This window comes from Oncorhynchus keta, chromosome 9 (assembly GCF_023373465.1).
Source record: "Oncorhynchus keta strain PuntledgeMale-10-30-2019 chromosome 9, Oket_V2, whole genome shotgun sequence".
NCBI lineage: Eukaryota > Metazoa > Chordata > Actinopteri > Salmoniformes > Salmonidae > Oncorhynchus > Oncorhynchus keta.
In genome coordinates, this window is record NC_068429.1 from 12,439,733 (window position 1) to 12,466,082 (window position 26,350).

General features: G+C 42.8%; 1 protein-coding gene and 1 long non-coding RNA gene across 14 annotated transcripts in view; one reads left to right on the top strand and one right to left on the bottom strand.

The window, feature by feature from the left end:
• Positions 1-26,350, top strand: part of LOC118388049 (cAMP-specific 3',5'-cyclic phosphodiesterase 4D-like) — a 469,033-nt gene that overhangs the window by 269,205 nt on the left and 173,478 nt on the right. The window contains exon 1 of one of the 8 annotated variants that reach the window (XM_052525223.1): positions 3,956-6,108. The exons of the other annotated variants lie outside the window; for them this stretch is intronic. Coding sequence (XP_052381183.1) covers positions 6,023-6,108 — 86 coding nt within the window. The 5' untranslated portion in view covers positions 3,956-6,022. Of the gene's footprint in view, positions 1-3,955; positions 6,109-26,350 lie in introns of those variants that run through there. 8 annotated transcript variants of the gene reach the window in all.
• LOC127931739 (uncharacterized) lies at positions 24,476-25,429 on the bottom strand. Of its 6 annotated transcripts, none has more exons than XR_008142785.1 (3): positions 25,107-25,429; positions 24,799-24,882; positions 24,476-24,490 (listed from the first exon to the last, which is right to left on the bottom strand). It is a non-coding gene; the product is annotated as an uncharacterized LOC127931739 (long non-coding RNA). The 6 variants fall into 6 exon arrangements; XR_008142788.1 differs by lacking the exon at positions 25,107-25,429 and adding an exon at positions 25,051-25,096; XR_008142787.1 differs by lacking the exon at positions 25,107-25,429 and adding an exon at positions 24,939-25,012 and having other exon boundaries at positions 24,799-24,854.

Here is a 26,350-nt window from a genome sequence, read left to right on the forward strand (position 1 = left end):
TATTATGTTACACCAGGCGGGACAGGGACCTACTCTGTTACACCAGGCGGACCAGGGATGGGACCTACTCTGTTACACCAGGTGGGACAGGGATGGGACCTACTCTGTTACACCAGGCGGGACACGGACAGGACCTACTCTGTTACACCAGGCGGGACAGGGACGGGACCTACTCTGTTACACTAGGTGGGACAGGGACGGGACCTACTCTGTTACACCAGGCGGGACACGGACAGGACCTACTCTGTTACACCAGGCGGGACAGGGACGGGACCTACTCTGTTACACTAGGTGGGACAGGGACGGGACCTACTCTGTTACACTAGGTGGGACAGGGACGGGACCTACTCTGTTACACCAGGCGGGACACGGACAGGACCTACTCTGTTACACCAGGCGGGACAGGGACGGGACCTACTCTGTTACACTAGGTGGGACAGGGACAGGACCTACTTTGTTACACTAGGCGGGACAGGGACAGGACCTACTATGTTACACCAGGCGGGACAGGGACGGGACCTGCTTTGTTACACTAGGCGGGACAGGGACGGGACCTACTCTGTTACTCTAGGTGGGAAAGGGACAGGACCTACTATGTTACACCAGGTGGGACAGGGACGGGACCTACTATGTTACACTAGGTGGGACAGGGACGGGACCTACTATGTTACACTAGGTGGGACAAGGCCATGACCTACTTTGTTACACCAGGCGGGACAGGGACAGGGACAGGACCTACTATGTTACACCAGGCGGGACAGGGACGGGACCTACTATGTTACACCAGGCGGGACAGGGACAGGACCTACTCTGGTACACCAGGCGGGACAGGGACAGGACCTACTTTGTTACACCAGGCGGGACAGGGACCTACTCTGTTACACTAGGTGGGACAGGGATAGGACCTACTCTGGTACACCAGGCGGGACAGGGACGGGACCTACTCTGGTACACTAGGCGGGACAGGGACAGGACCTACTTTGTTCCAACAAAGCCAACTACTGCTACTGTGTTGGCAAGACCACCTTTCCCTGTAGAGAGCTAGCTGCCAGCCTTGTCTCCAGGGATTCTGTTTGCATCCAAAAGGGACTTGTCAAAAGTATAGCACTGTTACACCAGGCGGGACAGGGACCTCTGGGTAGCATTTGGGATGCTGACTGAGCTTCAGGGAAGCATTGCGAACATTCTGGAATCAAACTAAATACATGTGGCCCCACCGGAGAGTGTGGGATCAGGGTGAGAGTCAGATCGTGTGTGTGTGTATGTTTGGTGTTGCCTGGGGACTGATGGGGTAGGTTTGGTTAAAACCGGTTCCTGCTCTGGCTAGGCTACTCAATGCTCTGTGTTCTTCCCCTCTGTCCAGACAGGAGCTGTTATGTTAGGCATGCAGGCTAATGCACAAAGCACAGGAGGAGACAGATAATATCCCCAGCCCTAGTTCTGATGATTGAATATGTCACAAGAACACATACACACACACACACTGACACATGCCAACACACACTGACACATTCACTTACATGCACACTCAAACTGAACTCGTACGCAAACAGATACACCTATTTAAATGAACACACACACACACACACACACACACACACACACACACACACACACACACACACACACACACACACACACACACACACACACACACACACACACACACACACACACACACACACACACACACACACACACACACACACACACACACACACACACACACACACACTGAAAGCTGTCCACCCTCTCATTTTATCTTCAGCTTTGACACTCCCATTATTAACAAATTCAACCAAGCATTAAGAAGCATTTGCTTACACACAAATGTATAAGTTTATTATCCTAGCCTGTTGAACAGATGGCTAAGGAACCACACCCTTCCAAATGTTATCAGAATATTCTCCATGGTTTAACAACATGATTACTCTATCGCTGTAAAGACAGTCCACTAACAAGACATTGAGCGTTGGTGTTTTAACACAGCTAGGGCACACGGTCATCTGAAGTAGCTATGGACGTTAGGTCAGGGCTGGAAAAGTCCCTCCCGATCCGTAGCCGTAGGAGAGACGGAGGAGGGAAATTAAACGAGCATGTGACATCACCACATCTCCACAGCCTCAGAAAAAAAAACGGGGGAAAAAACCCCAGCATTGAGGCGAAACCATCTCTGTGTTCCGCTGTGAATATCTGTTCCAGTGAAATGTTACTGACGCGTAAAATCTTGAAAGGAAGCGGATTGCCATGTCTAATCAATGTGTTGAAACCCTGTAGCTCGTGCTGCAATCCTCTGAAGACGCCTAAATAATCATGTCTACATTATGCTGTACTTTTGATGGTCCAGGGTCTGTAGTTAAAGGTGCTCTGTGGGACATAAAATGAGGCATTCCGTATAAAAAGACCACGTACTGTAGCAATTCAAAAACACAGCATAAGACGCAGCTGTTGCTGTGGTTGCAATTTCGATCTTAGTGCTTTGCCCGACGCAATTGGGGCCTGGGCATACAGTATCTTGTGCCAACGCCAAACTGTCTGTACTCTGTGGCCAAAGGATTTGTGTGTCTGTGCCCCTCTCATATTTTCCCCCATAAACCCAAACGGCCTTTTTTGAAGGTGGATACCTTTTTTATGACCTAGGCTTTTATATCATACGACAATTTATAAATCACACACTGCCATGATGAAAGTCTGTTGTTGTCCTATGGAAAAAACACACTACTAGATCGCTTAACCCACCACTCTCACTGACATTATATGGCCGGGTGTTCTGAAAGAAGCATTCATAGATCATATTCAGACAGATATTTATCCTTCCACATTGAGACTGGATAACTTTTCATGATACATTTCAGGCTTTACCTTGAAACATGCTCTAACTTGTCTGCATCATGTCTGCATCATGGGTCATTCCTTAAGACAGGCATCACTGCAAAGTTGCCTGTTTACTATTTCCTCCCTGTCCTAAAATGGCATGAACAAAGCATGGTTGGGGCACCACCAGGGTCATCCTGTGGTGTCGCTGCAAAAGGACCAAGCAAGGTTCAGTTCAGACTATAGTAAATAGACAGATAGATAGATATAGCTAGAGGTGCATTCCTGACAGTAAAGGAGATGATGGAGGGAGAGGCTAATTTAATAATGGAAATGCATAATGGACGATAAGAGATTGGAATGTGAAGAGATGTTAACTTGATGGAAGAATGCTAATTTGTTTTGGAAGAAGGGCTGGACTTGTTGTGTAGTAGTGGACCTCTCTTGAACATTTCAACATTTTTAAACGGACAGTCTTATATTAATCGGTTTTATATCAATCATGTCAATTTAAATTCCTCTAGTTTTTATGACCTTTTGTTGTTTTAAATAGGTTTAAACATCTCCATTATTTGTGCTTTATTTATCTGTCTTTAGCTTAGTTGAATATGTATACACTCTTAGAAACAAATGGTTCCAAAAGGGTTCTTTGGCTGTCCCTATAGGAGAACCCTTTTTGGTTCCAGGTAGAACCCTTTTTGTTCCAGGTAGAACCCTTTTGGGTTCCATGTCGGTTTTACATGGAACCAAAAGGGTTCTACCTGCAAACAAAAAGGGTTCTTCAAAGGGTTCTCCTATTGGGACAGCCAAAGAACCCTTTTAGGTTCTAGATATAAACTTTTTTTAAAGAGTGTACCTGTTAGTTAGATTTATACTTAATACCTGGTTGAATACCAGTTAGTTGATAATTTCATCAGATAAGTGATATTCAACCATGTATTATATACAAGACTAACTAACATGTATAGATATTTAAACAGGTTAAACAAGTCAGTTGAAACACATCAACACCTTCCAGTCTAATCAGCTGTCATTCCAAATAGCCTCTCTTAGACACCTGAAAAGCTGCCTGTAGGGATCTCCCCTAAAGAGGCCCCCTCTGACTGACGATTCCACCAACATTCAGACACACACTCCCTCAGTCTCACACTCACAGCCACTCTGCTGCAGACGGGAGCCGGCTCTGCAGGCTAGAGATCGAGAGAGGGAGAGAGAGGGAGAGAGAGAGAGATTCTCTGGGCCCAGACAAAGACAGACAGGCATCCTGCTATGGATTAAGAGGACCTGACATACAGCTGGATTGTGGAGTCTTACAGAGAGAGAGAGAAAGAGAGTTGTTTTGTGCAGGAGAGGCGTGTGTTTTGTGTGGGGTGTTGTTTGTGTGTGTTGTGAGACAACGTGTGCTGTGTCTGTATATGTGTCTGAGTGTGTCCCGCATCTGTGTGAGAGTCAGTGTGTGCATCAGTCCCTGTGTGTGTGTGTTTATCCTGCACATACTACCAGGCATAGAGTGGGATTCTCTTGCTCGGTGTCCCCCCGTGTGGGCTCTCCTCCTGGGTGTTGCTAGACATACAACTCCCCCGGGCTGGTTCTAGGTCTGGCCGTATGACCAGGGAAGGAAAGCCAGTCCAGAGAACCAACAGGACATCACAGACCAGGCACAGTTTCTTCAGATGACACCTGGCATACCTCTACCACCACCACCATGGAGGTATCTTACCTAGACATCATATACCTCTACCACCATCAGCCAGGCTGCAATACAAAAACGAAGATACTGAAAATTCACTCCTGATCACTTGCCATTTGCTAGTTTTTTTGTATGTTCATACTGCCTTTGTGGCTTGAACCGGGATTGGGTGTACATTAACTTGCCTGACAGCTTAACTATACACATTGAAAATATCCATTGCAGGAAGAATGTGGTTGAGATATTTTTGGAGAGAAGCGCAGCTCTCCCTAGCAACTCTATCAGTCTGACTGGTCGGGTTTTTCTCTCCACCCGTTCGGTCCACCCATCCATCAGGGAGCGAGAGAACATTAATCAAGCTGTTGACGCTAAGAGGATCAATAACATGAGCAGTTAGCTATGACCCCTGGCTGACCATGAGCAGTTAGCTACCATCCCTGGGCCTCCACGGATCATTGACATCACAGGAGGTTGTGATCAACCAGGAAGAGAAAAGCTGACCTGCAGTTTTCTTGACATGGCACCAACGTGGAAAATGACCCATGGATTTAGGGTTAGAGCGGAATCCTCACCTTTCACTTGGAGGAAAAGGAACGTTGTTCCTCCACTCAGATGAAGCCTCAAAAAGTGTCAATTTCCTTGGGTGGATGAGAGGGATGAAGTGATTGAGGAAGAGATAGTGACTGAGAGAGAGAGGTAGAATTCTCTGGGGGGAATCCAGCGATGAGACGTTCACGATGAAGACCACGGCAATGTGCCGGAATGAGTTTGATGTCCTAGTTGGAAGTCTTCCCAGGAAAAGGAGAGACAGATGTTCTCCTTTTGTTGTACTATTGCAGAATATCCTTCTAACAGTTAAAGAGAGAGACGGGGGATTTCCTGACTTGACTGGTTTCTGGTAGACTTTTCTGTGGAGTTTGTTCTTCAGGAGGGTATTGAAATATCCTTACATGCCTGAGTATTGACACATTCGCCTTAACCACTGAACCCTGGACAAATATTTACCATGGTGTTGTGCCACTGGGCACAGACGTCAGTTCAGCGTGTTGTTTTTATTTACATTTGGCTGAGTTGTCAATTATTCTAAATTCAACATGAAATCAACAAAAAAATATCACCATGTCAATGGATTAAGGTTAAAGGTGAAGAAAAGCCCTTACGGTGATGACTCTCTGCAAATCCACTTTTCCATGTTAATTCAACGTCATCACATATATTTTTGGGGTTGAAATAATGTGGAAACAACGTTGATTCAGCCAGCTGTTGCCCAGTGGGGTAGTTCTAACCCCCGGCATAAACCAGTTCGTTCACCAAATATAATTTGGACAAATGTCACCCTCCCCAGCCAAATCGAAACTCTGCTTCACATTGAGAAGCCATCGAATTTGACTTTCAAAAACATGAAAAAGAGGGGAGAGAACCAAATGGTGAGAGACCATGTTTGTGGGATTCTAGTCTTTTATTTTAACCTGTGAGTGACAAATACTGTAGCAAAAGGAGCACACACCTTTAGCTTAAATGAAGGCGGGTCGCTCTCAGGCGGGACGGGAGAAGAAAATGATGCACGTGAACAACTTCCCCTTCAGGAGGCATTCCTGGATCTGGTGAGTAGGCCTCAGTTCATGCTGGAACGTCTGTAGGGTATTACGCCATGGAATAACTGGAAAACACAGAGAGGCTGGCATTTGGTTTAGGTTTGTGTGCGCGTGTGTATTTGCGTGTCTTACCTTCTGAGTAAGCTGTGTGTGTGTGTGTGTGTGTGTGTGTGTGTGTGTGTGTGTGTGTGTGTGTGTGTGTGTGTGTGTGTGTGTGTGTGTGTGTGTGTGTGTGTGTGTGTGTGTGTGTGTGTGTGTGTGTGTCTGCCTATCTGTGTTCGGCCACTTAATGCCTTGACAAGTGCACTTTGTCTGGGTAAGTCTGTCTGTGGAGGTGTGAATGAGGAGCTTGCAGGTCAGTCTTAGCCAGCCTTAGGAGGTTATATTATTTGTAGTGTAAACATGAATACCTGTGTGCCCACGGCCAAACACTGTGACCCGAGATGTGAGGGAGACTGTGCTGTTGTATTTAATTCAATATCACTTAATTAATCCCTTCTAGGGCAATTAAAAGGGTGTTTTCCGTGCCACAATTACATGTCCTGCACAACACTGGATACAGACATACAGTACTATAAAGGCCACAGGGTATTTATCATGGAAATAAGTAGCTATGGAACATGCAGACAACTCAAGACAGTGATGTCATCTAAGGGGACTTTAAGGCCTGTGTATTGCATTTAGGTGGTGTCCTGCTTGACCAATGGGAGCTGCTGGTGGAAGTGTCTCCTATTGGTTATTAGCCAATCACATTATAGCATGACAGCCGCGATTGGCCAATATGTAGAATTTACTCTAAGGCTGCGTTCACACAGGCAATTCTGATATTTTTTCCAGTAATTGGTCTTTTGACCAATCACATCAGATCTTCTCACATCGGATCTTTTTCAGAGCTGATGTGATTGGTCAATAATGAAAGAAAAAATATCTGAATTGGGCTGCCTGTTTAAAGGCAGCCTAAGAGTTGCCTTTGGTTTTCACAAGACCACTTAGTTAAATCAAATTTTACTTGTCACATGCGCTGAATACAACAGGTGTAGTAGACCTTACCGTGAAATGCTTACTTACAAGCCCTTAACCAACAGATTTAGGGAGGGGTACATTTGACATTTTTTTAAATAGTCCAGGTGGCCATTTGAGTAATTGTTCATCAGTCTTATGGCTTGGGGGTAGAATCTGTTAAGGAGTCTTTTGGACCTAGACTGGGCTCTCCAGTACCGCTTGCTGTGTGGTATCAGAGAGAACAGTCTATGACTTGGGTGACTGGAGTTATTGAACATTTTTTTGCTTGGCCCTGGTGATGTACTGTACTGTAGTGTCATAATGAAAAATCATAAAGAAAAAAAACCACATCTATCAGTGCACACACAGAGAGACTGTACCTGTCCAAACACACACACACACACACACACACACACACACACACACACACACACACACACACACACACACACACACACACACACACACACACACACACACACAAACACACACAAACACATGGAGACACACACACACACACACACACACACACACACACACACTCGCACACACACACACACACACACACACACACACACACACACACACACACACACACACACACACACACACACACACACACACACACACACACACACACACAAACACATGGAGACACACACACACACACACACACACACACACACACACACACACACACACACACACACACACACACACACACACACACACACACACACACACACACACACATGGAGACACACACACACACACACACACACACACACACACACACACACACACACACACACACACACACACACACACATGGAGACACACACACACACACACACAAACACATGGAGACACACACACAATATAGCTATAGCTCAAGTTTACAGTAATGATAATACTGTAAGTCGCTCTGGATAAGAATGTCTGGAAAATTACTAAAATGTAAATGAATAGACCGACACACTGACAACTTCCCCATCAAGCACCCCGCAATTATCACATGACAGCAACGTCAAAAACATGTAGTGTTGTACCACTTTAAAGTAAAAGAAAGAATGTACAGCTAATCTCCTAAAGCAGCTAAGCAAACAGACATGTCATCGAAGGGAGAGGCACAGAGAGAGACAGTTAATGTTTTTGCCAGCTCCAATGACAATAAATACCTCCTCCTTCCAGGCAATTGGCCCTGCTTATTTTCCAGCCAGGTCATTCAAGATTGACGTCAAAAATGGAAGTCTAGCCATGTCCTGAGGACGTCGGTAATCAGCTTCAAAACCAGTCACTAGGGGTCACTAGGGGTAACAGCGCTATTGCCATCAAACAGGCTTGGGTTGTAGACGTGGGCGGTGGATGAGCGTAATCACATGATTCTGGATCAGAAGGTTGCGTGTTCGATCCCAGTCGTGGGGTTTTAACCCTTACCTTAACCCTTCAGAATGAGTGACTAAACCTAATGGTTTAACCCTATCCCAACCCTTAACCCTTACCTTAACCATTCAGAATGAGTGACTAAACTTAATGGTTTAACCCTATCCCAACCCTTAACCCTTACCTTAACCATTCAGAATGAGTGTCTAAACTTCATGTTTAACCCTGTCCCAAACCTTAACCCTTAACCCTTACCTTAACCATTCAGAATGAGTGACTAAACTGAACCCGTAACTTAAAAATCTGACATTTGGAGAATGTGGATGAACGTCTAATTCTGCAGTGAGACTGTGAGAGCTTGTTGTTATTTTCATACAATCACTGAGTCAATCTTAAATGTAAGATCTGCGTAGAGACCACAGGCGTGTATTTAGCAGCCAACTCGGCCTGTTCAAAAATCATAGGTTTGGTGAGCCTGTCTATTTTCTGTTCCATCTGTCAGGAAAATCATTTGCTGTTGTCTCCTGAGAGGAGGCTTTTCACAATTGTTCTGTAACTTCATTGCACAAAAAAAAGAGATTCACCAAAACAGAGATGCACAGGGGTTTATTTCGAGTGTGAATAACTTTGTGATAGATATGGAAAACACCTCAAAGACGGTGACCTTTGGGTTTCTGAAGCAGGGTGGAGGATACTGGAGTTTGGTGCTACTGTACACAGAGAAATAAAGTGCCTAATTTATAATATCTTATATCTAACATTCACAATATGTCGATCAAATTTATGATTTTTCACAGCATGTGAAAACTCAACCACTGCTTTGCCACAGTACCAAGCTCTAAAATGTGAATGACTTTTAAAGTTACTCTTGTGTATAAGAAACAGAAAGAACCAAAAAATAATCTTACACTATCCAGAATAGCCGGTGAGATTTCCAAACCTACTTGGCATTGCCAATGAATAACACTGTCACCTTATGTGAACCGCACATCAACCGGCAACACGTTCCAACCCTCCTAATGAATAGTGTCGTCGTTGCTAATCATCTGTGTTCTGGCTGAACATGTGTGAGCAAAGCAGGCTGATATAATGTGCACTAATGAGATAATGAGATTACTGTAGCGTATTGGCACTGTTTTCTCCGCTGTGTTCTGGGCCCTGTGTGTGACCCGTTTTGTTTTTGCCGCGTGGAGAGAAGAGATTAGGATAGTATGTTCCCCCGAGGTGGCCGTCAGACAGACATATCCTGCGCCTTATCGTCTTGAGGGGCTAAGTGAACGACTTCAGGAAGTCAACATGTCTTGGACTGTTCTGAGAGCAGCATGTGTTGTTTTGTCAGTGGTGTGTTTTAACTGAACATTCAGAAATGAGTTTCTCTGGACAGGATTCAGGATAGTCAGAGTTTATTTTGACTGTTGTAAAACACATTCGAAACAGTAAGCTATTTTCAATTGGTCAAAGATAAAGGCCCAATAATGTGATTTTCCTGTGTTTTATATATATTTCCACACTATGAGGTTGGAATAACATTGTGAAAATGATGATAATGCTGTTTTAGTGTAAAAACTGTATGAAAAGAAACGTCATCTTGTTTTGGTGGGTGGAGTTTTGGCCTGGTGACATCACCAGGCGGTGAATTAGTCAGTAGACTCACAGGTTTTCCCCTCCCCACTCAGACATGTCCCAGACAGTCCTAAGCAACATTATTGCTTGAGAAATTGCTCTTTGCAATTTAAAAACAGTTTATTTGTATCATTTTAATTCAAAATAATCACAGTTAATTGTTACCCAGAAATTATTTTATATTGAGATAAAATAAAACTGAAAGTTTTAAAACTAAAAATAAATGCTGCATTGGACCTTTAACAATAGGCCAGCAGGGAAGCAGCATATAAAACAGTCTGACAGTGTCCACTACTAGTGTCATAAATAGTATGCAAAAAAAATGTTTTTTAGTATGTGATCAAAAATAAATAATTGTACTCTGACTGCATCATCTAATGTGCGATTGCGTTGACTCACAACATTCGTTCATTTTGGTACAGCGGATCAATTTATCTGATTATCAGCTAAAAAGACGAGTGAATTTTACTAGACCAAACACCAAAATGAGTATGCAGCTTTAGTATGTAGTACGCTAGTATGGGTATTTGGACATGGCCACTGTATTGAAAAGCATTCTACGGTAAGTTATTTGCAATTTTTTCAAATAATAGTTCAATTATGTGTTGGTGCTGGTTTTTGTACCAGAGACAATTCACCTGCTAGAATACAGCTCTACTGACTCTCCCCACTCTCCTCACTCTCCTCACTCTCCACACCCTCCTCACTCTCCTCACTCTCCTCACTCTCCTCACTCTCCTCACTCTCCTCACTCTCCACACCCTCCTCACTCTCCTCACTCTCCTCCCTCTCCTCACTCTCCTCACCCTCCTCACTCTCCCCACTCTCCTCACTCTCTCCACTCTCCTCACTCTCCTCACTCTCCTCACTCTCCTCACTCTCCTCACTCTCCTCACCCTCCTCACTCTCCTCACTCTCCTCACTCTCCTCACTCTCCTCACTCTCCACACCCTCCTCACTCTCCTCACTCTCCTCACTCTCCTCACTCTCCTCACTCTCCTCACTCTCCTCACCTCCTCACTCTCCTCACTCTCCTCACTCTCCTCACTCTCCACACCCTCCTCACTCTCCCCACTCTCCTCACTCTCTCCACTCTCCTCACTCTCCTCACTCTCCTCACTCCCCTCACTCTCCTCACTCTCCTCACTCTCCCCACTCTCCTCACTCTCTCCACTCTCCTCATTCTCCACACCCTCCTCACTCTCCCCACTCTTCTCACTCTCTCCACTCTCCTCATTCTCCACACCCTCCTCACTCTCCCCACTCTCCTCATTCTCCACACCCTCCTCACTCTCCCCACTCTCCTCACCCTCCCCACTCTCCTCACTCTTCTCACTCTCCACACCCTCCTCACTCTCCCCACTCTCCTCATTCTCCACACCCTCCTCACTCTCTCCACTCTCCTCATTCTCCACACCCTCCTCACTCTCCCCACTCTCCTCATTCTCCACACCCTCCTCACTCTCCCCATTCTCCACACCCTCCTCACTCTCCCCACTCTCCTCATTCTCCACACCCTCCTCACTCTCCCCATTCTCCACACCCTCCTCACTCTCCCCACTCTCCTCATTCTCCACACCCTCCTCACTCTCCTCATTCTCCCCACTCTCCTCATTCTCCACACCCTCCTCACTCTCCCCACTCTCCTCATTCTCCCCACTCTCCCCACTCTCCTCATTCTCCCCACTCTCCTCATTCTCCTCATTCTGTACAGCACTTTGAGATATCAGCTGATGTACGAAGGGCTATATAAATAAATTTGATTTGATTTGATTCTCCACACCCTCCCCACTCTCCTCATTCTCCACACCCTCCTCATTCTCCCCACTCTCCTTGTCCCAACATGGTTCTAGAGTGTTTTTAGCTTTCCTATCCTAGTTTATGGACACCACCCTCTACTCTACAACCCCCAGCTCCACCCCCACACCACCTGCTAACAAAGAGCAGCGAGAGGAAAGATTTGTCCTTTCTCAGCACCAGGTTCTCCTACCCTCTCTCAACACACTGAAAATACAGCTAACCTTTTCAGAGCTAACACTGATGACTGTATAAAAGGGATTTGGCAAGTGGAGACACGCTGCACAGCACAACGCCCATCCTCATCTGCTTTAATCACTGAGCTCTTTGACGTCAGTCACATTGTATACAGACACAAACGTACACATACACACGGTTATTGAACATATATTATGCACTGTTATTATGCACTAAATTGGTACACGCAGCCAATGTATCTTTAGTGACACTGGAGAGGTTTTCAAAGAGTTTATCTATGTGGGTTTCTGTTAGTGATGGGGGGGACATCAATATAGTTACATATCTTGATATTATTATATATCATATCGTTTCGACAATATCGCAATATTATTTATGCGCTAGTTGGCTGTACCTGCACCAAAACTCCAGTATTTTTCCTTAGCTTGTTCCTCATCTTCTTTTTAAATAGGGAGACTGGATTGGGTATTTGTTTTCAGCACTTTTATTTCCATGACTGATCAAAACCTTTCTCATGGCTTCTCTCTCCCTCTGTAGCAGATATATGGTGAGCAGTATCGAAATGCGAATACATATATTATTGCAAGAATCGCTAGAATCACATTACATATCGTATTGGCACCTAAGTATCGTAATAATATTGTATTGTGAGGTCCCTGGTAATTCCCAGCCCTAGTTTCTATTGTGGCTTGTGACTGACACAGACAGACAGACAGACAGACAGACAGACAGACAGACAGACAGACAGACAGACAGACAGACAGACAGACAGACAGACAGACAGACAGACAGACAGACAGACAGACAGACAGACAGACAGACAGACAGACAGACAGACAGACAGGCCTCTCATATACCTGTCATGGTAATAGACCTTAGACAATAAGATTACCACTTCAAAGACTCATGTGTTTATCATGAGACTCCCAAACTTGCCTCTTCCCCTCCGACAACAAGGCCGCTAGCACTCAGCGAATGTAATGACATTTTGAACCAGACATAATTACATCAGACAGATTAGGTTGGTCGTGGTGTGGTCCTTTGGCTCAAAATCTCTGTTGACGCACCAGAAGGATCATTTTCTGTTTTTGCTATTTTCGTAATCTTCTTTCTAGCAAACTTTGCAACAGATAATAATTGAGGGTAATATCACGAGTTGAAAATCATACGATGGAAGGAAAGCTGAATGCGACAGCTTCCCTCAGACAATCGGCCATTGTTTTCACGTTACTTTAGAACATTCTTGAAGGTTTTCAGTATGCAGTCATCGCTTACCAATCAGGTCTCAGTCAGGTCTGTCATTATGACGTGGCCTCTTGTCATGTGGTTGGGGACTTATGGCCCCATAATGGAGTAAGGCCATCATGTGCTCTTAATGAATGATTCATTGAATGGTAATTACTATGGAGGTAAGGGTTTCAGTGTGAGTATCCTTTACCAGTCACTGATTGAAAGCACATGGCTGATGGTGGTAATGATTCATCTGTGAGAACCCTGTGTAATTTACTTCACAGACACTCTTCATATTGATATTGCCCTTTTGGGGCATACTCAGTAAAGTCTGAGCATTTTAGACAGAAATGTTATTTACAGCACCAACGTGGGAGAATAATGCGCTTATATTTAGACACTTTTATGTTGGATTAGAGAAATTGCTGGACTTGGTGGTTGATTGTCTCATTGTCCCAATTATATACACTGAGTGTACAAAACGTTATGAATACCTGCTCTTTCCATGACATAGACTGACCAGGTGAATCCAGGTGAAACTATGATCCCCTATTGATGTTACTTGTTAAATCCACTTCAATCAGTGTAGATGAAGGGGAGGAGACTGGTTAAAGAAGGATTTCTCAATATTAGGAAGGAGTACTTAATGTTTTGTACACTCAGTGTAAATGTTTAGTCTCCGAGGGACCGCAGAGGGAAATTATTATTCAGAGATGTAAATGAAAAGATGACCAGACAAATGAATAAGTACAGACGACTCAATGACCTCTCCCTTGGTATAGGATGAGGAGTACATCACATCTGAAGTGACAACAGCAATCTGCTTGGCTCTGATCCCCTCCGATATCACCGATTTAATGGATGGGAGATTAAAGGCATAAGAAATGGGTCCTGGCTGGCGTTGTTACAAAAGTGATGAAATATGATAATCATTTCATGTCTTCTATTTTTCATGGGAAAGATAGTCGCAGGTGAAACACTACAACACTTTCAGTTCAAACAGAATAGATACAGCTGCAAAGGAAAGCAATGGAGTCATTACGAACCCTGTTGTCTTCTCCAGTATTGCTTCCGAATGAACCCTGACCTTTTTGTTTTGCTGAGTTTTATACCTCATCTTGTTCTCTCATGTTGATTATGGCATTTATTTTAACCTTAATGTTGTTGAGGTCCTCATTTTTTTGTTGAGCCTGGAACTTTTGAACCCTAGGTTTGTTGTCTTATGCTGAGTTTTGAACTCAAATTACCTTGTTTAGTTTTTTTCTTATTTAACTATGGCACATATTACCTGTTTGACTCTCTACCTTCAAATGCTATGGCGTAGGTGTTCGTGACAAACACCAATGAATCCCTGCAATTCTCTGTGTATGCTGGCCCCGGGACTTTAGGCAACAGGCCATAGTGTGACATGCACCAACCAGCGTTGTGGAAAGGTCCCAAGCGGGGGAAAATCCTAATACATCTGTGCCTTTTGCAAAACAACCTCCAGTGCCAGACGATGTAACATTAATTGGTGTTGGTTCCTAACCCAGTGGTATTCAATCGAGGGTCCGCAGCCCCTAGGGGTCCCCATAGGTACTGCAGGGGGGTCGCAAATATATAAAGTATGTTTTTATGAATATTGCTGGAATATAGAATAAACTCATTTTGAATTACATACTTACAGAAGAAAGGAGGATAATATATTTTTTCTAATGATGGCAACTTGAACCAATTACACTCATTGGAGTATTTTATTGAACCTTTATTTAAGTAGCCAAACCCTAACCCAGATGATGCTGGGCCAAGTGTGCACTGCCCTATGGGACTCCCAATCACGGCTGGTTTTGATACAGCCTGGAATCGAACCAAGCTCTGTAGTGACACCTTGAGCACTGTGATGCAGTGCCTTAGACCGCTGCACCACTCAGGAGCATCTGACATAGACTTTGAAAAATCACCCCACTAATAGTTGACCAGTGCGGCAAGTACCTCTGGCTGCTGATCAACTTTCTTGACTTGGACATACTCTACCATTCAAAAGTTTGGGGTCACTTAGAAATTCTTGTTTTTGAAAGAAAAGCACATTTTTTGTACATTAAAACAACATCAAATTGATCAGAAATACATTGTAGACATTGTTAATGTTGTAAATGACTATTGTAGCTGGAAACAGTTGATTTTTAATGGAATATCTGCATAGACGTAATGAGGCCCATTATCAGCAACCGTCACTCCTGTGTTCCAATGGCACATTGTGTTAGCTAATCCAAGTTTATCATTTTAAAAGGCGAGTTGATCATTAGAAAACCCTTTTGCAATTATGTTAGCACTGCTGAAAACTGTTGTCTGATTAAGGAAGCATTAAAACTGGCCTTCTTTTGACTAGTTGCGTATCTGGAGCATCAGCATTTGTGGGTTTGATTACAGGCTCAAAATGGCTAGAAACAAAGAACTTTCTTCTGAAACACGTCAGTCTATTCTTGTTCTGGGAGATGAAGGCTATTCCATGTGAGTAATTGCCAAGAAACTGAAGATCTCGTACAGCGCTGTGTACTACTCCCTTCACAAAACAGGTCAACCTGTGGGAGGCCGCGGTGCAAAACTGAGCAAAAGGACAAGTATATTAGAGTGTCTATTTTGAGAAACAGACGCCTCACAAGTCCTCAACTGGCAGCTTCATTAAATAGTACCCGCAAACACCAGTCTCAACGTCAACAGTGAAGAGGCGACTCCGGGATACTGGCCTTCTAGGCAGTTGCAAAGAAAAAGCCATATCTCAGACTGGACAATAAACATAAAAGATTAAGATGGGCAAAAGAACACAGACACTGGACAGAGGAACTCTGCCAAGAAGGCCATTATCTCAGAGTCGCCTCTTCACTGTTGATGTTGAGACTGGTGTTTTGTGGGTACTATTTAATGAAGCTGCTAGTTGAGGACTTGTGAGGCATCTGTTTCTCAAACTAGACACTCTAATGTACTTTTCCTCTTGCTCAGTTGTGCACTGGGGCCTCCCACTCTTTCTATTCCGGTTAGAGACATTTTCAAATCAAATCAAAGTTTATTTGTCACGTGTGCCGAATACAACAGGTGTAGACCTTACATGTGTGTGTGTGTGTGTGTGTGTGTGTGTGTGTGTGTGTGTGTGTGTGTGTGTGTGTGTGTGTGTGTGTGCGTGTGCGTGTGCGTGTGCGTGTGCGTGTGCGTGTGTGTGTGTGTGTGTGTGTGTGTGTGTGTGTGTGTGTGTGTGTGTGTAGGTAAGTAAAGAAATAAAACAACAAAAAGACATTTGAAAAAAGAGTAACAGGGCTATATACAGACACCTGTTAGTCAGGCTTATTGAAGTTTGCACTGTTCTGTGAAAGGAGTAGAACACAGCATTGTAAGAGATCTTCAGTTTCTTGGAAATGTCTTGCATGGAATTGCCTTCATTTCTCAGAACAAGAATAGGCTTACGAGTTTCAGAAGAAAGGCCAGTTTTATTGCTTCTTTAATAAGGACAACAGTTTTCAGAAAGTGTTTTCCAATGATCAATTAGCCTTTTAAAATGATAAACTTAGATTCGCTAACACACGGTGCCATTGGAACACAGGAGGGATGGTTGCTGATAATGGGCCTCTGTACGCCAATGTAGATATTCCATAGAAAACCAGCCGTTTCCAGCTAAGATAGTCATTTACAACATTAACAATGTCTACAATGTATTTCTGATCAAATTGACGTTATTTTAATGGACAAAAAATGTGCTTTTATTTCAAAAACAAGAACATTTCTAAGTTAACCCCAAACTTTTTAACAGTAGTGTACATTGTTGTTTACATACACATACACACACAATTATAATGTGGGGAGGTCAAAATAATGAAGAACAATCTTCCAAATATATTAATTTGAAAATGTTGATTACTTCTCTTTGTCATTGTGATGATTCACCTGATGATAAGACCAGACGTGAATATATATATTTTTTAGCTAACGTATGATAGGGGTCCCTAGTTCGCTGGTTTGCCTGGGGTGTGGTCAAAGATATCTCCCTGGAAATATGGCTACCAGTTTTGACTTGATATTGCCACAGGCATAAGCAAATAGTTGCTCCTGTTCAGTTTGACCGTCATTGCACACCATAGGTGGGCTGAACACATGGCAGAAATGGTCGTCTTCCAAATAGAAAATTATTGGATTGATAGTTTGACCATTAGAGCATAATAAGGGCACTGAGATGTGTTCTCTAGTATAACTGCAAAGTATATACACCACCAGACCCTTTAAATCAGGTCCAGTAGCCATTACTCACCTAACCCTTCTGCTATGGGTTCACAGGCAGCTTCATAGCCATTATTTAATTTCCTTCACAGACATGACAAGATTCAGCAGATGTGAATCTACAGTATATAGGCTCTGGTCATACAGGTTGACTATCACTTGAGGCAGATCTCCAGGAAGATCAACTTACCCCCATTCCAAATCTTACCTAAAATATTCAGAGGATAATAGTAAAAAAGGCCATGAATCAGCGCTCTGGGATTTTTTCCAATGACGTACTACAAGCTCAAGGCTTCCCAGTTGTATCATGGTATGTGACAGAGATTGTTTCATTGTATGAATTTGTCAATGTCACATAAACAAGGGCTCTGTCAAGAGGAACTAGCTTGGCATCCTCTCAACCTGCCCCAGGGGGCTAAGTGGGAAATGAATAAATTATTTATTGAAAAAATAAATAGAGGCAACTGTAGAAAGATCCCCCCCTCTCCCCCTTAGTGGTCAGCTGTACTAGGGTATCTATGTAATGAGGCCTTTACATGAAGGAGGCCTTTACATGAAGGAGGCCTTTACATGAAGGAGGCCTTTACATGAAGGAGGCCTTTACATGAAGGAGGCCTTTATGTGAAGGAGGCCTTTACGTGAAGGAGGCCTTTACATGAAGGAGGCCTTTACATGAAGGAGGCCTTTACATGAAGGAGGCCTTTACATGAAGGAGGCCTTTACATGAAGGAGGCCTTTATGTGAAGAACACCTTCGTAGTTTCAGAGGATTAAAGGGATACTTCTGGATTTTGGCAATGAGGCCCTTTATTTACTTCCGCAGAGTCAGATGAACTTGTGGATACCATTTGTATGTCTCTGTGTCCAGTATGAAGGAAGTTAGAGCTAGTTTCGCCAACCAGTGCTAACTAATGTTAGCACAATGACTGGAAGTCTATGGGTATCTGCTAGCATGCAAAAATATAATGCAAGCAATTCAACAACAAAACATTGTATATTAGGGTGTGTGTGTGTGTCACCTCACAGTGTGATTATGTTTAATCACATTTTTTATAGGTCATTTTGCTGTTTGCCTTAGCAATTGGAGATGGACGGGAGTTCATGCGATCATAAAATAATGTTTTTTTGAGTTGAACTCTTTTTTTGTTATCAAAATATGTTTTTGGGGCAGAAATGTCTCCTGGAACGTGAACTTTCATGTGCCTTTATAAAAAACGTGTATGCCATCTGTAAATATGAATATATTTGTTAAATTACGAGCCCAGTTGGTTTAGCCATGTAAAAAGTGAGCAACCTTCCCGCTAGCCATGATTGGCTGAGATAATGAGTGAGCTGGAAATGCTGAGAGATGAGTTTGGATTGGTCTGCCATGGAGCACGCTTCTGCCTATAACATGAGCTGGTCAGTATGTGTAGGTAATCTTTTCTAAAGAGGCTTTTTTGAAAGATATCACATAGTAGAACTGTATACGTGTTGCTCTCCACTTTCTGGCGGATCAAGTTTTGAAATCCATGGAATTCGAGTATGATAGCTAAGAAGATGGAGAAAATTCTGGTGTTTGATTGCAAATATGCAGACAGAGTCGAAAAGAGAACACAGAGAAAGCTGTCCATCCATATATATACGGGTAACCGAGTCTAGGCAGCTTCATAGCCATTATTTAATTTCCTTCACAGACATGACAAGATTCTAGCTAGCTACATTTTCAGATAATACACGTTTTTAATTTTGTCAGAAAGTCATTTTCATTTTAAGTTAGTGTACTGTTAGCTAGCTAGCTAACATTAGCTGGCTGGCTCACTAGCTAACGTTACGTGTATGATCTGTGTAGTAATATTTTTCTTATCTCAGAGCCATTTACATTGCTAGTTATAACCCCTCCCCATCTTCCCCTCCCCATCTTCACAACAACTTGTTAAACCTAGTAGGTTAGCTTCCTCAACTTACTCAATGGTCACAGTCTTTATTGAGGTTTAGGTCTTAGGGAACGTTTTGAAATAAATACAATGCTTTTAGTTTCAGATGTATTTAAGACCAGTTTATTATGAATCACCCATTCCGATTGGACTGTAACTCCTAATGTAGAACCTCAGTGAGCTCACTGGCTTTGGGTGCTGGCATGTAGAGAGTGGAATCATCCACATACATAGGCAAGTTTTAATGCCATGTGCACAAGTACAGTTCTTGCAAGCATTAAACCTACAATCCAGTAATTAATAACAATGTAATACTAAATATAACATAAGGTAGAACAAAAACACGAAAAATAAAAAATAATAAGAACATGACAAAGTAAGTAAGTAAGTAAGTTATACTATATAAAGGGTGAGTCAGTTCCATTACCATATTTACAATGTGCAGGGATACTGGAGTGATAGAGGTAGATATGTATGACCAGGCATCAGGATATATGATAAAGAGAGTAACAGCAGCGTATATGATGATTGTATCTGAGTGGGTGTGTAGAGTCAGTATAAATGTATGTGCATATTATGTGTGTGTGTGTTTGTGTAGGGCTCTGTGAGTGTGTTTGTGTAGGGCTCTGTGAGTGTGTTTGTGTAGGGCTCTGTGAGTGTGTTTGTGTAGGGCTCTGTGAGTGTGTTTGTGTAGGGCTCTGTGAGTGTGTTTGTGTAGGGCTCTGTGAGTGTTTTTGTGTAGGGCTCTGTGAGTGTGTGTGTAGGGCTCTGTGAGTGTGTTTGTGTAGGGCTCTGTGAGTGTGTTTGTGTAGGGCTCTGTGAGTGTGTTTGTGTAGGGCTCTGTGAGTGTGCATTGAGAAGAGAGCGCAAAAATAAAAAAAAGATACAAGGGTCAACTTGGAGAGTTCATGTAGCCATTTTGTTAGCTTTTTAGTGGTGTTATGGTTTGGGGATAGAAGCTGTTCAGGAGCCTGTTGGTGTCAGACTTGATGTACCAGTACCGCTTGCCGTGCAGAAGCAGAGAAAACAGTCTATGGCTTCGGCGGCTTGAGTCTTTAATGATTTTCAAGGCCTTCTTTTCACACCACCTGATATTGAGGTCCTGGGTGGCAGGGAGCTCGGCCCCAGTGATGTACTGGGCTGTCCGCATCACCCTCTGTAGCGCCATGCGGTCGGTGCTATTGCCATATCAAGAGGTGATGCAGCCAGTCAAGATACTCTCAGTCGTGGGTGAACAGGGAGTACAGGAGGGGATTAGGCATACACCCCTGTGGGGTGCTCTTGTTGAGGGTCAGCGTGTCAGAGTGGGATCTTGCCTACCCTCACCAGTCTAGCGTCCAGGTGCAGAGGGAGATGTTCAGTCCCAGGGTCCTAAGCTTGGTGACGAGCTTGAAGGGGACAATGGGGTTGAACGCTGAGCTGTAGTCAATAAACAGCATTCTCACAGAGGTATTCCTCTGATCTAGCTGGGTGAGAGCGGTGTGGAGTGCAATTGAGATTGCGCCATGCATGGATCTGTTGGGGTGGTATGCAAATTAGAGTGGGTTTAGGGTGTCTTGGATGATGGAGTTGATGTGCGCCATAACCAGCCTCTCAAGCATTTCAAGATTACAGATGTGAGTGCTACAGGGCGGTAGTCATTGTGGCATGAAGCCTTAGAGTTATTGGGAACAGGAATGATGGTGGTCAGCTAAAAACATGTGGGGATTACAGACTGGGACAAGGAGCGGTTGGAAATGACCGTGAATATGCCTGCTAGCTGTTCTGTGCATGCTCTGAGAACTGGCCCTGGAATCCTGTTGCCCCCATGCTGACCTAATTAAAGACCTCACGTCGGCCTCGGAGAGCGAGATCACCCAGTCGTCTTAGTTGGTGGTGGCCCTCACGCAGCAAGGCATGATGTTGTTATTTTCAAAGTGTGCATAAAATGCATTGAGTTGGTCTGGTAGTGACGCGTCGTTGAGCAGATCATAGTTGGATCTTCCTTTGTAATCCGTAATGGAATGTAGCCTCTGCCACAAATGGCGGGTGGTGAAGCCGGTGTAACATGATTACACCGTAGTCCTATATTGTCTTTTTGCTCGTTTTAGTTGTCCTTATATTTGTGTAAGACCAGTGGCAAATCATTAAAAATAAAGAAACGGCCCAAGGCAACTGCCATGATGTGAGAGAAGCTTTCATTGAATAACACTCACTGGGTTCTATTGCATAAATAACTCTCCAATCATGTGATGGCAGATGATGTTAAGCCATAGCAAATGAGTTTCTTCAATAACAATTTATGATCAATAATATCAAAGGCTGAACTGAAATCTAATAGAGCTCCAACAACCGTCTAGATATCCATTTATTTTAACCATTCATCAGTCATCTGAGTGCAGAACAAGTTGAGTGAACTTCTCTATATGCATGCTGAAATTCTATAGTTAACTTGCTCTCTGAAAAATAGCATTGTATTTGGTCAATCACAATTATCTTCTTCAGTTTACAAAGAAAAGGCAGCAAGCTGATTGGGTGGCTGTTGGAGCCAGCAAAGGGTGCTTTACTATTTTTAGGCTGTGAAATTACTTTAGCTTCCTTCCACGCCTGTAGACACACACACTTCTTAAGGATTTAGTTAAAGATATAGCAAATAAGGGTGGAAATACTGTCTGGTATCATTCAAAATAGTTTCCCATCTAGGCTGTGTATACCTGGTGGTTTATCATTATTGATAACATTAGTTTCCCATCTAGGTTGTGTATACCTGGTGGTTTATCATTATTGATAACATTAGTTTCCCATCTAGGTTGTGTATACCTGGTGGTTTATCATTATTGATAACATTAGTTTCCCATCTAGGTTGTGTATACCTGGTGGTTTATCATTATTGATAACATTAGTTTCCCATCTAGGTTGTGTATACCTGTGGTTTATCATTATTGATAACATTAGTTTCCCATCTAGGTTTTATCTGGTGGTTTATCATTATTGATAACATTAGTTTCCCATCTAGGTTGTGTATACCTGGTGGTTTATCATTATTGATAACATTAGTTTCCCATCTAGGTTGTGTATACCTGGTGGTTTATCATTATTGATAACATTAGTTTCCCATCTAGGTTGTGTATACCTGGTGGTTTATCATTATTGATAACATTAGTTTCCCATCTAGGTTGTGTATACCTGGTGGTTTATCATTATTGATAACAATAGTTTCCCATCTAGGTTGTGTATACCTGGTGGTTTATCATTATTGATAACATTAGTTTCCCATCTAGGTTGTGTATACCTGGTGGTTTATCATTATTGATAACATTAGTTTCCCATCTAGGTTGTGTATACCTGGTGGTTTATCATTATTGATAACATTAGTTTCCCATCTAGGTTGTGTATACCTGGTGGTTTATCATTATTGATAACAATAGTTTCCCATCTAGGTTGTGTATACCTGGTGGTTTATCATTATTGATAACATTAGTTTCCCATCTAGGTTGTGTATACCTGGTGGTTTATCATTATTGATAACAATAGTTTCCCATCTAGGTTGTGTATACCTGGTGGTTTATCATTATTGATAACATTAGTTTCCCATCTAGGTTGTGTATACCTGGTGGTTTATCATTATTGATAACATTAGTTTCCCATCTAGGCTGTGTATACCTGGTTGTGTATACCACTTTACTAGTGAAATAGTAATTAAAATGATTGGCATTGTCTAAAGGTTTTGTTATAAATGACCCATAAACGTCAATGAATGAAGTAGGTGAATTGGGTTTTCTGCCCATGTGGTAATTTAAGGTATTTTTTCCATTGTGTTTTATATAATTTATCTTTGTTTGGGAATATAATTTATTCTTATTTGTCTTAAGTTTAGTCACACAATTTCTCAATTTACAGTATGTTGACATATCCAAATCCATCAGAGTTCAAATCCCCAATGGGATTTCACCTCCAAATCAAGAGGGTGTCCTAGAGAATAGTGATGGAGCTCTCCTCCAGTCTTGGGGAGTGACCAACTATGGGAACAGCAGCGAGCATCATGCCAGCAGACCCTCAGGTTCCTCAGCAGGTCACATGAGTAATACAGGCAAGGGCAGGGGTTAACAGCTGCAGAGGGGCTCATTAAAGCCAGAGAGAAATTGTGTGTGTTTGTGTGTCCCTACTCGCATTGGTCTGTGTGTGTGTGTGTGCATGTTTTTGCATGAGGGAACCACGCTCCATAAAGCACACCATTCATGCTTCACAGGCCCCCATGTCATAACAGCATACCAGGGCTTACGAGCATACATTATGTAGGCCCGGGCATTCACTCACTGCTCTAGAATGTAGGGAAATATAGGGAAATTCAAGAGGGTGCTACTAAATTCATGTCTAAACCTAGTTTTCTTTACCTTATGCCATTATGAATCACATTCAACTAATCATTAGATTGTTCTCTATGTTATTTTAACTTTAATATGCTTGTACTTAACAGTGTTGATTAAATAAGAACTTTAGTTTGTTGTGACAGGGCCAGCTCTTGGTTGTATCTCCTCCATCGGCATTGGGAGGTGGTAAAATAAGGAGGTGTTTCCACGGTTTGCAGCAATCAAAATCAACTTGATACCCTCGTCATTTTCATCACCAGATCCGTGGCTTTCTATTCCTCCAATTCCGGTCAATCAACTTTGAAAGGGGACATTTCTATGGTGATTTAAACTGAATTATTTAGAAATACACCTTGAAAACTGGACGAGATTGTCTTTGGGGAGGGTAGATATTCGAATTATGTCTGTTAGCTTGGTAAATTAATAACTGTATAGACCCAATTTTGTTTCGTATTCCGCAGATTTCATAAAAACATATTATCACACAGGAACCTGCAGCCACTAGATACCTTGTCAGTTGACGTTGGAAGTTGATACCTTGTCAGTTGACATTGGAAGTTGATACCTTGTCAGTTGATGTTGGAAGTTGATACCTTGTCAGTTGACGTTGGAAGTTGATACCTTGTCAGTTGACGTTGGAAGTTTATACCTTGTCAGTTGACGTTGGAAGTTGATACCTTGTCAGTTGACGTTGGAAGTTGATACCTTGTCAGTTGACGTTGGAAGTTGATACCTTGTCAGTTGACGTTGGAAGTTGATACCTTGTCAGTTGACGTTGGAAGTTGATACCTTGTCAGTTGACGTTGGAAGTTGATACCTTGTCAGTTGACGTTGGAAGTTGATACCTTGTCAGTTGACGTTGGAAGTTTATACCTTGTCAGTTGACGTTGGAAGTTGATACCTTGTCAGTTGACGTTGGAAGTTGATACCTTGTCAGTTGACGTTGGAAGTTGATACCTTGTCAGTTGACGTTGGAAGTTGATACCTTGTCAGTTGACATTGGAAGTTGATACCTTGTCAGTTGACGTTGGAAGTTGATACCTTGTCAGTTGACATTGGAAGTTGATACCTTGTCAGTTGACGTTGGAAGTTGATACCTTGTCAGTTGACGTTGGAAGTTGATACCTTGTCAGTTGACGTTGGAAGTTGATACCTTGTCAGTTGACGTTGGAAGTTGATACCTTGTCAGTTGACGTTGGAAGTTTATACCTTGTCAGTTGACGTTGGAAGTTGATACCTTGTCAGTTGACGTTGGAAGTTTATACCTTGTCAGTTGACGTTGGAAGTTGATACCTTGTCAGTTGACGTTGGAAGTTAGCGCCGTTCTGCCAGTGGAGCAGCGACCACTTTTTGACCATAATGACATTCTATTCACGCTAATCATGCTAAATTAACTTGAGAACCAGATATGGTAGAAACATATGACTATTTTTTTTAACGCAGTTAACCCACTGTTCACAGGCCGTCATTGAAAATAAGAATATGTTCTTAACTGACTTGCCTGGTTAAATAAAGGTAAAACAAATATATATAATAAAATAAAATAAAAATGTCCCTACTTTCCCTACTAAGCCAATATGACACCAATGTCGAGGAACATTCGCAATACAACTTGAATGGACGTACACAACACAGTCCCCTGCCTCTTGTTATATGAGCAGTCCGGCATTTACCCGAGAACCACATATTGGATTTTTAACTGGGTCGTTAGTATTAGGAAGAAAAAATATATAATTCTTGCCCCGACCTAGCCCAGACCTAGCCCCGACCTAGCTCAATATCTAGGTGTTGGACAAGGAGACGACAGTGCTCCTAAAGTGACCTTTAGACTTGCCACCTGTTGAACTGAATGCATTTTGTATAGGAAACAGTTTTTATGACATTTATAATGTAAAGGAAAATCGTACATCGCCTTGGTTCGTACAATTGCCCTTATTTTAGCGCCCCAAAAAAGTAATACTTCCAGATCAACTGTAATGCCAATACCATTGTAAAGCACAATTTCTCCGCTTTCCAACAGAATCAATTACATGATCTAAACGCTGCCCGTTTCTGCATAATTCAAGCAGGCAATGAGCCCCGTCGGGTCTTTCTAAAAATGGCGGGTGGGGAAGTGAAACTAATGCGTGATAGTGAGAAGGAGAGATGTTGTGTGGGAAAATGGCTTTTTTTTCACTCGAACTGTCCAACTTATCACCTTATCGCCTCTAAAATGTAAATAAAACACTATAAAGAGTTTATATAATGTGTCATTACATACCCATTTGTAGGTTTGTGTCGAAGTTGAATCGGGTTTTTAGGGCGGTGCTAAAGTGATCTTAGAAGTTAACAGCGGCTTTGAGAATGATGATCGCATGCAATGATGACGCAAAAAATGACGAGGTATCCCCCCTTACCCCCGTCACTGTGCATTTCTTGTTTTTAAAGGATGAGAGAAGTGCTACACCTGGTGGAGAGAGATTGTAAGACAAAAATAGTTGCTTTATGCGTGCTGTACGTTATGGAATGA